Genomic DNA, 14,391 nt, shown 5'->3' with positions numbered 1-14,391 from the left:
GGCGTTCGGCTTGCACAGAGAGCGAAGCATTGAGATCTCTGCTCCGATGCCCTTTAAAGACAACGTTTCAGCGTGCATCTGCTGTTTTTGAATGCACTTCATTAAAGTACTATAGTATCGAACCATTGCTCAAAAGCAGTTGTCTATCCGTCTATATAAGGCTGAGAGGTCCCTGAGAAGCAAGACAAAGAGAAAAAAAATGCATTCTCAGCAAAACTGTATCTAGAGTTCCCAACCTTCAGGTTAAGAAAATGTTGAACTTTGTTTCAACCACACATACTTTTATATCTCAGGTATTCATTTGTATTAAAACGAACAGGTTTTCATTTCTATTTTTAAATTAAGAGCACATTATTTTTGCTTTTGTAATGTCTTCTTTGGGTAGATTTAGTTTTACCCCTGTTTCCGGCCCAAATGTTCTTAAAATCCATCACAAAAATGCTATAATTATTTTATTAAGGGTGAAATACGCATGAAGAATTTTGATATTTATTTTGTGAGAATAAATTAGCAATTTTTACACAAATTAGTTCATGTACTAAATCGATTAATTTTGTTTAACTAATAAAATAATTTTATTGTTGCTAAGGAGACAAAATTATCAAAGCAAATGTAAATGTAATTTGGCAGATGAAAAGAATATTTTTATTGCGCTTCAGTTCTATTTTTTTCAAAATTCTAATTAAGCTGTAATTTGTCTTACAATTGTGCAAGAGAAAATGTCATTTAATTGTTTAAAATTTGAATATATAATGCTAGTTGTGATAAAACAAAGGAGTCGAACGTTTTATTCCAAAAAACATCGTTCATGACCTTCAGTTGAAAAACTGCTGGAAATTGCTAACGAACAAAAGGTTTATATGTAACGATAATTAAATTTATTTATAAAAAAAACAAAAAAAAACCACACAGAGACAAAAGAGCCCACAGTTGAAGAAACAAGCACAATTAATCGTACGCAGTGCACTTTAAAACCACACAGACTTCCACTCAAAGCACATCCTCCTCCATCTTTTCTTTTGTTAATAAGATGAAATCTCTAAATCACTAAAAACTGCAGGCCACTGTGTCACATCCGCAGTTACACACAAAAACCAGGGCTTCCCCTTTTCAATGAAAGCTCTCTCTCTTCTCCTTCAGACGACGTGCTCTCGTACCTCAGTTGACTAGTTTAGCTTTTCTACAAACAAAAAGATTTCACCGCTCTATAACATCTGACTTGTTCTCCTGAGACGTGTCTACATGACTTTTTCCCCACCTGCCTAACTGTGTTTTGGGCTAAACTTTTGCCCGTCACACATGGGCGGCCCGTGTAATAATCAGGAGGATTAAATGCGTGGGTGAGCGTTCAAACACTGTGGGGAGTCTGATAACTAACTTGAAGCCAGTCTAATTCCGGTTGTGTTGCCCTGGGAGGTATGGGAAGGGAGGTGGGAGAGACCACCAACTATCTGTATTTATAGATACAGAACAGAGCTCCTATTATTTCAGACCGGAGGGACAAATGTAAACCATAACACACTTCGAGTGTTTGAGAGAGTTGCATTTGATTGACAGAGCACTTGTTTTGCTGCTAAAATACAAAATTATGCAAAAGATTATTTAGACTCTAAGCTAGATTGAAAGCGTACTGATTTCTGATATCACATACAAAGGCATTTATTTCAAAGAAATGTATTGAAATAATTAAAATTAATTTTTAGATCTGACAATTAAGACAACTCTACACAATGAAAAATGTTTGAAAAAAAAAACACTTTCAAACTGTTTTAAAGTAAATTTTTAAATAGAAAGACAGTATAAATAGGCCTATTGCAACAACATTTTTTTTTACAGTGCATTAAATAGCAGTGTACTAACGTATTAAATAAGTTAATACAGAAATAAGTAATTCTCGGAATCATTTACTTTTTATAGAAAGCCTCACAGATGTCAACTCATATCAAATGTATTTATTTCATAACCGCAGCTGCTTGCTTTTGTAAACCTCTTTAAACCATCAGAACAGATCAAATCTCTTTGTGCGCGTGTTGGTTATTCTAAGAGCAAGCACAGCAACACTTCATCACAAATGAGAGATATGGGAACGCGCATTTGTGGGGTATTTTTAGGCAAACTCTTCAGAGACAGATGGGACATCGAGAGTTTAATAGAGAAACTGCAGCACTCCCTCTTTCACAAACCCCAACAGATTCAGGCATCGTGCAAAAAATAAATCTGCATCTCAAAACAGCTGCATCCATACAGTGTGAATGTGAAAACCCCATTTTAATCTAATTATAGGCTTTAAATATATTAAACTGCGCATATTGATTTAAACTATTTATATTAATTTCAGCTTATGATAAGACTTGACAAACTAACTTTTTGTGACATTTGGCGGTTGATTTTTCAGTTGCAAAAGTTTGTTTTTATATGAAACAAAAAAATTTGGTTGATGGTTTAAATTTGCTCACAGGCGTCTTTCATGCCATTTTGAGGATTTTACATTTATTATACACTACTGTACAAAAGTCTGAGGTCAGTAATTACATTGATCAAAAGTGTCAGTAAAGACAATTACAATGTTACAAAAGATTTACTTTCAAATAATCCACAAAATATTTTAAAAGGCAAATGTTTTTATTTCTGAAGGACCATGTGACATTGAATATTTAAGAATTGATGCTGAAAATTGTAAATACTTTTGAACAGTAGTGTATATAAATGCCTATATATAATATAGCCAGTATTTCAGTGATTGATTTTTAATATTATCTAATGTTTCTTAAAGTACCTCATATGTTGTATGTATTTTCTTTATAATTTACTGTTATAAAGAAATAATAAAAGTATCATTAATACATTTACAACAATTACATGTCTCTGAATTTCATTCCATGTTTTTTATACTTTCTTAAATCCAACTTGAATGCTATTTCTGCATGCTACGTCAATTAAACTAAACTTGAAAGGAATTTTAAATCCATTTTGCATGGTATACAACCCTGACGGGCAGTTCTGAGCTTGTTGACAAGTTTAACCCAGCTGTCCATTTCGTGTTCCTCGTTGCCTGGTAACTCGATCCATTAAAACTGTTTGTGTGTCATGGCTCTTTCAGTTAAGTAGTGTCAGACTAACCTGCTCTCCGGGCCTCAAAGCAAGCCAGTCCCATCTCGTCCTTCAAGTCTTCATTCTCTGCTGCAATGGCTTCACCCACCGCCACGAAGCGGCCAACTGCAACACTGACCGCCTGCCCCACTCTCTGGATGGCCCGTAAGGTCTTCTCCGTCTTCTTGAGCTTGTCTTTGTGATTGATCAGTGTGGTAATCTGGAAGGAGACAAACAAAGCAATGTTTAGCAAAATAACGTTTAAAATATGGCATACTTCACCGCAAAAGAAAATAAGAAGTTAGTGCATAGTTTTCTGTTTTAACATCTAGTTTATTCCTGTGATGGCAAAGCTGTATTTTCAGTGGAAATTACTCCATCTTGACCCATCTAACGTGTTGACCCCAAACTTTTAAATGGTAGCGTACAATGCCTGTACAACGGAGAAAGAAGAGGATAACAAAAAGTACAATAATGAAGGCAAGTATCCTCTTCATCAACATATGTTTAACGTCACTCGCTCTCACGCTTTCAGATACAATCTCAACTACGGTCTTGTGTGTCAGGATTGACTTCATCAATCATTTACTCCTAGCCCTTTACAATTTCCGCTCTCAAGAGCTGATATCCCTCACCTCCTGCTGATGTGCAATGGCAGGTGGCCTGCTAAAGGAAACGTTTAATTGGAGTACAACTGCAGGGAGCATGGACAACACAAGTGCCTGGGAATAATACACTAAAACAGGCCGCATGGAGCAAACAGGAGCCTACGTGTGCTACTGAAAACCAGTCAATAACAACACGACAAGTGAAAAAACCCTCACTGATAAAAATACTTTTAGAAGTAGCATGCAAATAATGCCCTTGCTAATATTGCGAATTTTAGCTTAGAATTGTGCATAATCAGTGACAGGTTTCCCCAGCTCAGCAGCGTGCATTTCAACACGGATAGTGAATGATGAATGAATCTCGCACGCTTCATATTTACATTCCTCTTGAGCGAGTCATATGGGGTTTGACGTTTGGCATCATCCATCTATCTTTTCTGAATTCGCTTAAAGGGGCTAAAAGGAAACTTTCTCAGAACTTTGGAAGGTTCTTTCAAAACACATTTCAATCTTAAAGGTCCAGTCGCAAAAACAGCCTGTTTTATTATCATCGACAAAGATGTAGATGAAGTAACTCGTAACGAACTTGCGACAAGAAATACTGACCACATACGGGCGTCAGGGAAAGCTATAAAATGGTACACATGTAAAACTGTGGCGACTTCACACTCCGTTCATTTTGCTTTGTGCTGCTATAATTTGTCATTCTGAGGGAGTTCTTTGAATCATTCCCATGCAGTCTTATGTTGACACCCACATACAGAAGGAGAGAGTGATAAATCGAGGGGGAGGTGTTTCTACGTCATCATGTGGTCCAGCACTCGGTCTGTGTCTGACACCTCTCCCTGAAGATGGCTGTAATCAGACGCTAAGGTGAGAGATAACGGGTCCCGTCCCTGCCTCACCGCTCCTCTGGCCGATATTAGACGGCTACGAGCCATCCTGCCAACAAAACGAGGGCCATCCATGAGTCATAGATGGAGAAAAATGAAACATTCCCTGAGGAGAGTAAAAAAATCCAGTTGGAGGATAAGGGTGTGAGGGGGCTGCGAACAATGGAGGGTTGAATGGTTCAATGTTGACATTACGTCAACAGTTCTGGAAAATCACCACGTATAATGTTTATTCAGAGTTCAAGATGCTTATCTCACAATCTTCAGCTACGGAAGTATGATGGTACATGTTGTGCTATGGAAAGAAAATGAAAGAATGGGAGAAAAGGGTCCTCATCCTACTCTACTGTTAATATCATTGTTTATTGCACAGTATATTGTTGTGCGAAAACTAAAAAATAAATAAAAGCATGTTTAAAATTTTATGCAGCATTTATTTGACAGAAAAATAGCAGTAACATCTGTAATGTTAAATAAAATTGTGATTTTTTTATTATAGTTTAAAATGTATTTTACTCATGGGATGGCAAAGCCAAAACATTACTGCAATCCTTCAGAATTCACTCTAATATGGTGCTCAATAAAAAAAATTTCATCATCATCCAAATGTCAAAAAAAACAAGATTCTTTGATGAAAAAAAAAGTACAAAAGAACAACATTTGGTCACTTTTGATCAATCTAATGCATCCTTGCTTAATAAAAAAATATTACATTTCATTTAGAAAATTCTTACTTACCCAAAACTTTTGAACTACGCCTATAGCACATATATCACAATATAAAATCACTCACACCGCCTACATATTTGGTCATACCCTTAATTCTGCTGATGGAATTGCTGGCAGGCGACTGTAGTGCGAGTAAATGAGCGAGGGAGTGTTTGACTGTGTGAATCCAGCATGGCCTCGGTAAAGGTAATGTTTTGGTGACACTCACATGTCCTTCAGCAGTGGCAATGCTCCAGAGAGAGACACTGACCCAAGACCGACTCCGGTCTTGCTCACTAAAGTCGGACCATAAAAACAGATCCATGCACACAAACTGTTTAAAGCATTGGCACACGTGTCTCTGAGTGAGAAGCACCGGCTGAGTGGAAGTGAGAAAGCACTGTGTGTATTTTTATGTGTCAGAGGGAGAGGGTGGCGGCACTCATAACTTCCTGTTGCTGGATTAGCACATGGCCTACTCTGGCTATGTCAACAAAAAAAGAGGCTGCATAAAAAACGCATTGATTCAACGTCGCAATCGCTTCTGTCTAAACGCTGCTGGCAGTGCCAAAGCCCAGAGAGCTATTTTTATCTTGTGCAAAGATAAAGCTCAAAACTCGCTTGTTCAAATTCTTTTCCAAACTTGAACAAGTTTGCTGAACAAACACCGTATGACTTTTGGTTTGTTCAAATAAAGCAAGCCTTCGGTGAGCTGCCTTATAAAAGCGTGCTTATAAATTACACAATGCGCTAAACAAACCCGAAACAGGAAGCTGTGAATCAATTCGGTGTGATTTTTACCTGACAACAATGTCAAGCCAGCCGAAACGATGCTAGACTAATGCATTTTATCATTATGTGCACAGTGTGGTCCGTTTCAGCACTAAATACGTCACCAAAGGCCTGTCTCTCGATTGCTCCAACAAAGAAATATATTTCTCTAAGGGCCAGTATTAGACTACAGATCAAGCTATTGAACAAAAGCTGGAAATGCCTGAATGAACCTCCCATGGTTCCTGTTAGATTGAGGTTTAGAAGAGATGGAAAAGTAAAGAGATGTCTCAAAAATTAGGTTTTATATTGATTTGTAAGAGTGAGTGCTCACAAAAAATATGAGCATAAATCTTCTTTACGTCTGGACTGAAAGAAAAATATATATGCCAGGGTAACTATGCAGTTGATATTATCTGCACTAGCTACTAACCATTAATACATAGTCAATTGCAGGAATAATTCATCCAGAAATTTCAATTGCTCCATATTTTACTCACGCCCAAGCATTCCTAGGTGTATATGACATTCTTTTTCAAGCATTCTTCTGGGGGTTGTAACAAAAAGAAATATTTTTGTTACAACCCCAGAAGAATGCTTGAAAATGCTTGAGATTTTGGGGTTTTTTATTGTTTTTATTAGTTTTTTCATGGAGCACCAAGTTCCAGCTTCTTGGCTGATGTATGACACGACTTACATCACACGTCGTACTTAGTGTCAGACGTCAGCAAAGAAGCCAGAACTCGGCGCTTAGTCAGTTATTTATGTTAGAATGCTAAAACTAGAAATAAATTTGTTATTAAAACCCATTGATCTGCTTGTGATAGGTTAGTTTTATGTCACAGTACTTGTGGGTATATACAATATAGCTTCAAAATGATGGTCACTATCCATTTTTATCACTATGCTTGGAAGAGCCAGGTAAATGTTTTAAAAACTCTGTGTTCATCTGAAAGAAGAAATTCATATACACCTAGGCTTCAGGATATGTAAAATATAGGGCCATTTTCTTTTCTTTTCTTTTTTTTTTTTTAATCTTTAAACATAAACTACTGGGCCTAGACTTTTGAGACTATTTGTGAAAATGCTTTTGCATTATTATAATTTATTACCATTTTTTTCCCTTTTTTTTTTTTTAACAAATCATATTATCATATCATATATATAATTTTAATTACCAGTTTTGTTTTTGTTTTACATTCACAGACTTTAATTTTGTTCTCATGCACAAAATGCACTTATTTGACTTGAACCTAGAAATAGTCCAGAAACTTGCATTTTGCATATTCATTTTATATCATAATGTTTTATTAATTTTAATGACATGTCACATGAAATGTTGGGTCACCTCAGTTCGTGAACCTGGTCCCCTTCTCCATTCGCTCCCTCTCTCTACTCAACTACCCCGTCCAACACAGGCTTAAAATTCAAAATAAAATATTTTTTAGGACTCAGAACTTGAGCCCTGTTACAACAGCCATCATCCACATCGCTTTAGATATTGCCATTGCGAAGCCCATTTCCATAAACTATTACTGAGAAGACAAAAAAGTGGCCCCGTTATGAAAGGAGACATGAAGGACAATCGGAATGTATTTGTACTGACATCAGATCCATATGACAGCTGTTCTCAAGCACCCTATACATCTATCACATTTCTTTACAGAGACAATTACATTTTCTGTTGGATGCTCGCTCGCTAATGTTCCATATGCATCTTATCACCCTCATGAAATAAATCACTCTGGAAAGACATCTTGAGCAAAACAAGATTTAGTTACTATCAAAATAATTTGTGTTGATAAGGACAGCAAGATGACTAAACCCTGAAAACAGCCCTGATAATTCACTGCACAACATGAATTGTAGGTATATGCCAAACATTGGCAGATGGATTGTGGGCTCAACAGGCTTTATATTAAATTACTTTAAATAGACAACAAAACAAACGCTCAATGTTCAATAATAGTGACTCTTAATACTTTTTTTAAGTGGTTCAGTCTCGCATGCAAGTTTGTGTCTATTCTAACTGCACTAAAATATGAATGACTGCCCTTTTAAGAAGTGGAGCTCGACCTAAATTTAAAGGTGGTGGATACTGTTTGAATAAATGACTGAAATGGGATATCGCAATGGCATGACTTGACACAATGTTATTGCACTTTGACACAAATTACGCAATTCTACGGCCCAAAAAAAAGCATTTATCGGGGAAAAACGAAATGCATTGCACTTTTATCACAGTCTATCAGAGTGAAAGATGAAAGAGATCCTTTTAATTTCAAGAGCTGTACCTGTGGAGGACGAAAGCTCCATCACACTCTTTTTCAATCTCACGCTGGGTTAAAGGACAGAAAGAAGATAAAAGATGAAAGTGGTAAAAAAAAAAAAAAAAGGATGATTTAAAAAAAAAAAATTAAGAAGTGATCACGTAAGTTGGCATGATCTGAATGCTCTGAGATATTTGTACCAAAAACACTTAAACACTTTATGATATTATGACAGTTCACTCAATCATGCCATAGGGCAAAAGTTGTTTAAACTAACAGTAATTAAACATTTGTCTGACATCATATTAGGAATTAAGTCATTATCATCCATCATCTTGATGCATCCCAAAGGACGGTCTTCAAGTTAAAAATTCTACTGAATAATTCCTACTAATATAAGATGGTTTAAAGATGAAGTTCAATTCAAATCTACATCATTAAATCAAAAAATGTTATCATAACTCAATGTCCTTGGTCTTTTAGATACTAGTTGATGCATAGATGTGAGTTTTACACAAGGGAGTAGAAGAGGTCATGATAAAATGGGCACAAAACAGTCTGCGTTGCTATTGGCCAGATGAAGGTACATTGGGTTCTCTGGTTGATAATTAAGACCAGAGAGTAAAACAGGTAGCAAGTGCCAGGTCTGAACAGGAAACTGGCACATTGGCACTTTGCTTATTGAATGTGACTGAAACAGGACTGGATGAGCTCATCTTACAGACATAAAGTGAAAAACACTTTGGGAGCATCCCCAGACTCAATACATCTGCTGAGATTTAAAAGCCAACAACAAGTGCACACTTTGCCTTCCCATTATGCCACTCTGACCTGAGATATCAGATTTAAAACAAAAAACAACAGAAAAATTATATAGATATATATTTATCTGGGTTAATATATATATATATATATATAATATTTATAATAATAAGTGAGACTAAATGCTTAAATGTAAATAAATGCAAGTTTTGTAAATGCATTTTTATTTTTATTTTATTTTATTACGACAGTTCTCAGAAGATTTTAGCATGGTAATGATTATGACAATAGATCTGCTACAACAATCGCTGTTGTTGTAGATTATTGCTGCTGCCACTAAGCAAGTACAGCAACTTGCTTACTTCCAATACATACACCCATGGTGCTATGAGTATTGAAGACATACTGCTGCTGGACCAGATAGCATATCTAATAACCCATTAGCAGCTCTATACCGGTGGGACTGGGGTATTAAACTAAGAAACACTGGTACTTTAATTTCAATGTAAATCACTTAATTACTATCCGTCTATACTGCAAGTCAATGATGTTTCCCCCATCTTTAATTGCTAAAATGACCTCGGGGTCCTCTTGCAATAACGTGTCGACCGAGGCCAACTAAGGAATTGTTTTGCTGGTCCCTTCATAGTGATTAAAGCACAGACTCTACTTAAATCAAACCAGGGGGGTTTGTAATAAGGTACCACGGGTCAACAATGTACAAAGACTGACTGATCTACTCCTGTGGACTCATTATGGCACAATGTTTGGCTAAAGCCAGGCAGAGAGCCAAACATGAAGCCAGAGCACATGTGCACTGTACATAGAAGTAACTGAACTTGCTATAAAAACAAAAAGCTAATGAGAAAAGGGTGGCTTTACCTTGGCATGCAAGAACAAGCATACCGGCCATTGTGGGATATCTTCAGGCTCCACATGAAGGCCATAGACCACCACATTTGTTTTGCATGCATTCCTGGCGTTTTAGCCATTTAACACGCACGATATGCTATATTAAAGTGGTCTTGTTGTTATTAGATTAGGTGGAACCATAATTTCCCAGGCGTGGAAAACGGCTCATCATGTGCAAAAAAACATCAAGGCCGTGAATATGTATGTGCAGATACAGCATATCTATGAACTCGAGAGCCGTTCAAGTTGGCAGAGTAGAAATGAATCATATTTTTTTAAACCTTCAGGTCATGTGGAGAGATTCTGAGATTAATACAGCTCCAACTTTCTATCATAGACGTGTACTATTTGAAAAAGTCAGCACAATGGGAAAAGTTCTCTTTTATCTGTGTTTGCAGACTACATCTGAGCTGATATGACAGAAAAGTGTGGTCTCCTGTACCTGCGAACTCAATACACCAGACATTCAGGGCTGCTTCTCACTGTGATTTAACGCAGATGTGCCTTAGCAGAGATGAATGATTAGATGGGAAAAGGAAACGGGAAGAAGAAGTACATAGTGCTGTTGGAATGCTGGGGCTAATAATACCCAGTGATTGGTGAGCTTTGTGCCCTGCCAAGAATCACTGGCTGTACAACAGCACGGATGTCAAACTGCTCTGCCATTTAATCACTCTTTATACGGTCAGCGTTTAACTGTATTTTACCCACACTTGCTCTGCATTAACGCCATCTGTTAAAGCGAGATGTATGGTTTTGGAGTGGCACAACCTAAAATATAGTAGTAAGCATTCACTATCATTACTCGCCATCATCCACAGTGAGTTACAGTACACTAAACACAAGACACTAAAGGGACTTGAAGGGAAGTGCTTGTGGGTACAAAGGTGTTACATCAGGCTTGTGACCTCAGTTGCTCTTCACTTTCCAGACAACGCATATTTGGAACCGGCCACTTTTGTGTTTGCAGCCCATATCCTTGAAGACAGCAATCACAACACATTTGAGAATGAAGCAGAATATTCTATAATATAGGGAATCATACAGGAGAGGATTTGATTCTATCTTTTGGGATTTGACCAGATATACTAGACTGATAAAAATAAAATAATTACTTCTCAACAAATGTTTCTGGTCTCACTGTAGACACCACATAATGATGCAAATTAGGTTTTATAATTATTTTTCCAAATGTGATTATTTTAATATTTACCAGATTTAATATTATTATAATTTTAAACTGTCTGTCTCAGTAATTTTATTATATTGACAGACCTAGTTTTTTACGTATGAGAATAAAAAAATCATGATTAAAAACACTCTAACAATGAGCAGTGGAAAAGATAGCATGCTGTAAACAGATTTAATTAATATGATATGTTAATATGTCTATTAGTTTGGGCATTAGGACAGCTGTGAGATTAAAAAATAATAATAAAACAATACTTTAAAAAAATATATATAAAAAAATAGAGACATGCTATGCTTAATATTTTTCCTGACACTGTATAAAAAACATAATATTACATTGATATTATTCTTTATATGTAAAATTATAAAGACAACTCTAGCTATATATTAAAAGGGTGCCCCTTCATATTTATATCATATTTAAAATAAAGACAGCTTTTCACAATTCCTGATGTATAAAATCAACTCCTACTTATACACATTTTTCACTTTGAATATCACGTTCATAAGCATCTCATTACAAAAAGTAAAAAGGCGTTGCAAATATCATGTCAACATTGCTTTTATTTTCCCACTGATGCAGCATCTGTTACACCAAAAGCATGCACTAATAAAAAATACACAATGCGATCAAGGGCATTAAGATATTTCTGTCTTTCACAAGTGAGGTTAACACATTCTTAAAAAGGTCTGCTGTAGTTCAAATATATAGTCGTCTGAAATTCATGTGTCCCAGGGAGTGATAAAAAGCTTCCAGATCTCTTTGCAGTACATGTCCTCCTCACTGCTCCACGCTCATTCAGCGGATTCAGCGGAGCACAAGAAAGCCCTTTCATTCTGCAGCTCTGATGTAAGCGTGATTACCGGCTCGAGAGGAAGGGGGGGGGGAGCTGGCAACGTGACTGCTCACTGAAACTTCTCTCACAAATACCAAAAGCACACAGCCACTCTGACCTTGTCATTACTGTAAGAGCACACCATTAAATAGAGGGCAAAGGTGAGGTACATTAAGGTGGAGAGCACAGAACAAGCATCCTGAGGTACACTGTGGTTTTTGCAGAACTGGTCAAACACTCCAAGTCAATCTGAAGGGTTTTGATCCTCGTGATCATTCTTTAACATCAAAATTTTTCATTTTGTAATGCTGTTTTTGCCTTTTACATTGCAAAGGCAGCACAGAAGCACTGTCTGTTTAATGCTACTCAGAGGTGACAAATGCATTTTTACAGCAATTACAACTTGTATACAACTTGTGGCATTATAGGGCTGAGGTGGCCAGATGAGTATGGAAGTCTGTTTCCAGCACTGACATTTTCTTTTTAAACTTTTTCTCAGAATTGCATAATACATACTCACAATTTCTTAGAATTGTGTGATATACACTAGCAATTGGAAGTTGTTCAGTAAGAATTACAAAATTACAAAATATAAACTCGGCATTCTAAAAAATGAGGTCAGAATTGTGATATAAAGTTCTGATTTGTGACAAAGTTCTGAGAGCGTGTCTTTTTATCCTCAGAACTGGACTCTATAACTTGCAATTCCGAGTTTATATACCACAATTCTGAGAAAAAAAGACATATTTTAATTCAAGGGACCAGAATACATTTTGTTATGGAATATGCAGCCACCTAATGACCCAAAATGCCGATTAAGAAACCACCTTGAACTACCCAGAACACAAAAAAAAAAAAAAACCAAATCACACAGCAATGAGCTCAAAACTCTCAAAACTCCTCCATACTCCAAAGCAAAACCATGGAACGTTTTGCACAGGAAAATGTAGAAATCTAATTTAGCAATAAATACCTTACTATTATTGAACTGAGGATCACATCTTCCCACTATAGCAAATCTTTTCTTAGTGTGACTGTCATGAGAAATCTCCTTCTCACCCTCTAATGGCTCGGCTGAAAGTGAGAGGTCACGTCTGTACACATAAAACCCATTCTCGCCTCCAGCTTCGACAAAAATGATAGTTGAGTCCTCAGAGTTCATGCACCAGGTGCCCCAATAGTGGGTGAAAATGAGTATGTATTTCCGGATCACCACACACCGGCCAAGCAGCATTATAACGGAGCTGTAATCCTCGTGTGTTCATGAAACCATTCCAATGTAAGCAAATACAACATACAATCAAGACATTCTATAATAAACATTTGGATGCTATGGATAAGCTAAATATTGAAGTTGTGCTGGTCGCTTGTTTGTCATGCAACTGCAATGAATCAATGTGGAAGTGTTTAACTTAAAAGAATGAAAAGTAAAATAAAAATAGTCAAAACAACAGTTTTCTGATTTATATTTAAGTAAAATGACAAAGCAGTCACACTGATAGGAAAAAAATTAAAATATATTAATTGAAGTACAGAATAAGTTACTTGGGGCCGTTAAATTATTCAAAAAATAATGCACACCTGAGGTGATGATGTGGCCATGACATGAAGTGGAGAATTACACTTTGGGTGTGCATTATTTTTCTATAAATTCAACAGCCCGCCATCAGTTATTCTGCTTATACTACAGAAAAAATGTGAATTACCTCAGTCTGTGAATCTCTCAAAAGTGAACTTTAAGTTAATTTTTTTCACTAACAGTGCTGTTGTTACCTCGCTTGTGAGAAGTCAAGTCATTCTTAAGTTGATGCTTTTAAGTTCAAGTCAAGTCAAGTCAAGTGGCTTTTTATTGTCATTTCAACTACATATAGCTGTGCAGTACATTCTCAGTTCTCCTGGACCTGGTGCTACATGAAGTCACACTTACAACAAAATAAACAATACAAAAGATCTTAGCCACATAAAGTGCAAAGTGTGCAGACTAGTGCAAACAGCAAGGGAGTAGAGTGCAAAACCCAGTGTGCAAACTAGTGCAAACAAAATCAGTGCACGAATACAAAATACAAACAACAATAAATATGAAGTGCGGTGTTGTTGGTTAGGGTTAGGGTTAGTTGTTGTGCTAACCACAATGCTAACAACAATAGCGCATATGTTAATGTGTGCGTGTCTCTGAGGTAGAGTATGTGTTTGCCGTACAAAGTAAAACGTAATTTTATTGCAAAACATGTTCATTTTATCATATTGATTATTATATTTATTTGTTTGTTTGTCTGTCGTAGTGGGTTTCAGTTATTTGTTTGTTGTTTTTGTTGTCGACTATAAACCATTTGGCAAAGTGATATGGTCA

At 36.5% G+C, this 14,391-nt stretch overlaps 1 protein-coding gene across 1 annotated transcript in view; it reads right to left on the bottom strand.

The window, feature by feature from the left end:
- Positions 1–14,391, bottom strand: part of LOC122323870 (alpha-catulin-like) — a 46,975-nt gene that overhangs the window by 19,309 nt on the left and 13,275 nt on the right. The window contains exon 3 of the mRNA XM_043217976.1: positions 3,121–3,310. Within this exon, the coding sequence (XP_043073911.1) occupies positions 3,121–3,310 (190 nt within the window). The remainder of the gene's footprint in view (positions 1–3,120; positions 3,311–14,391) is intronic.

Source organism: Puntigrus tetrazona, chromosome 19, assembly GCF_018831695.1.
Source record: "Puntigrus tetrazona isolate hp1 chromosome 19, ASM1883169v1, whole genome shotgun sequence".
NCBI classification, from domain to species: domain Eukaryota; kingdom Metazoa; phylum Chordata; class Actinopteri; order Cypriniformes; family Cyprinidae; genus Puntigrus; species Puntigrus tetrazona.
Note: the sequence above shows the minus strand (reverse complement) of the source record. Positions and strands in the feature narration are given on the sequence as shown.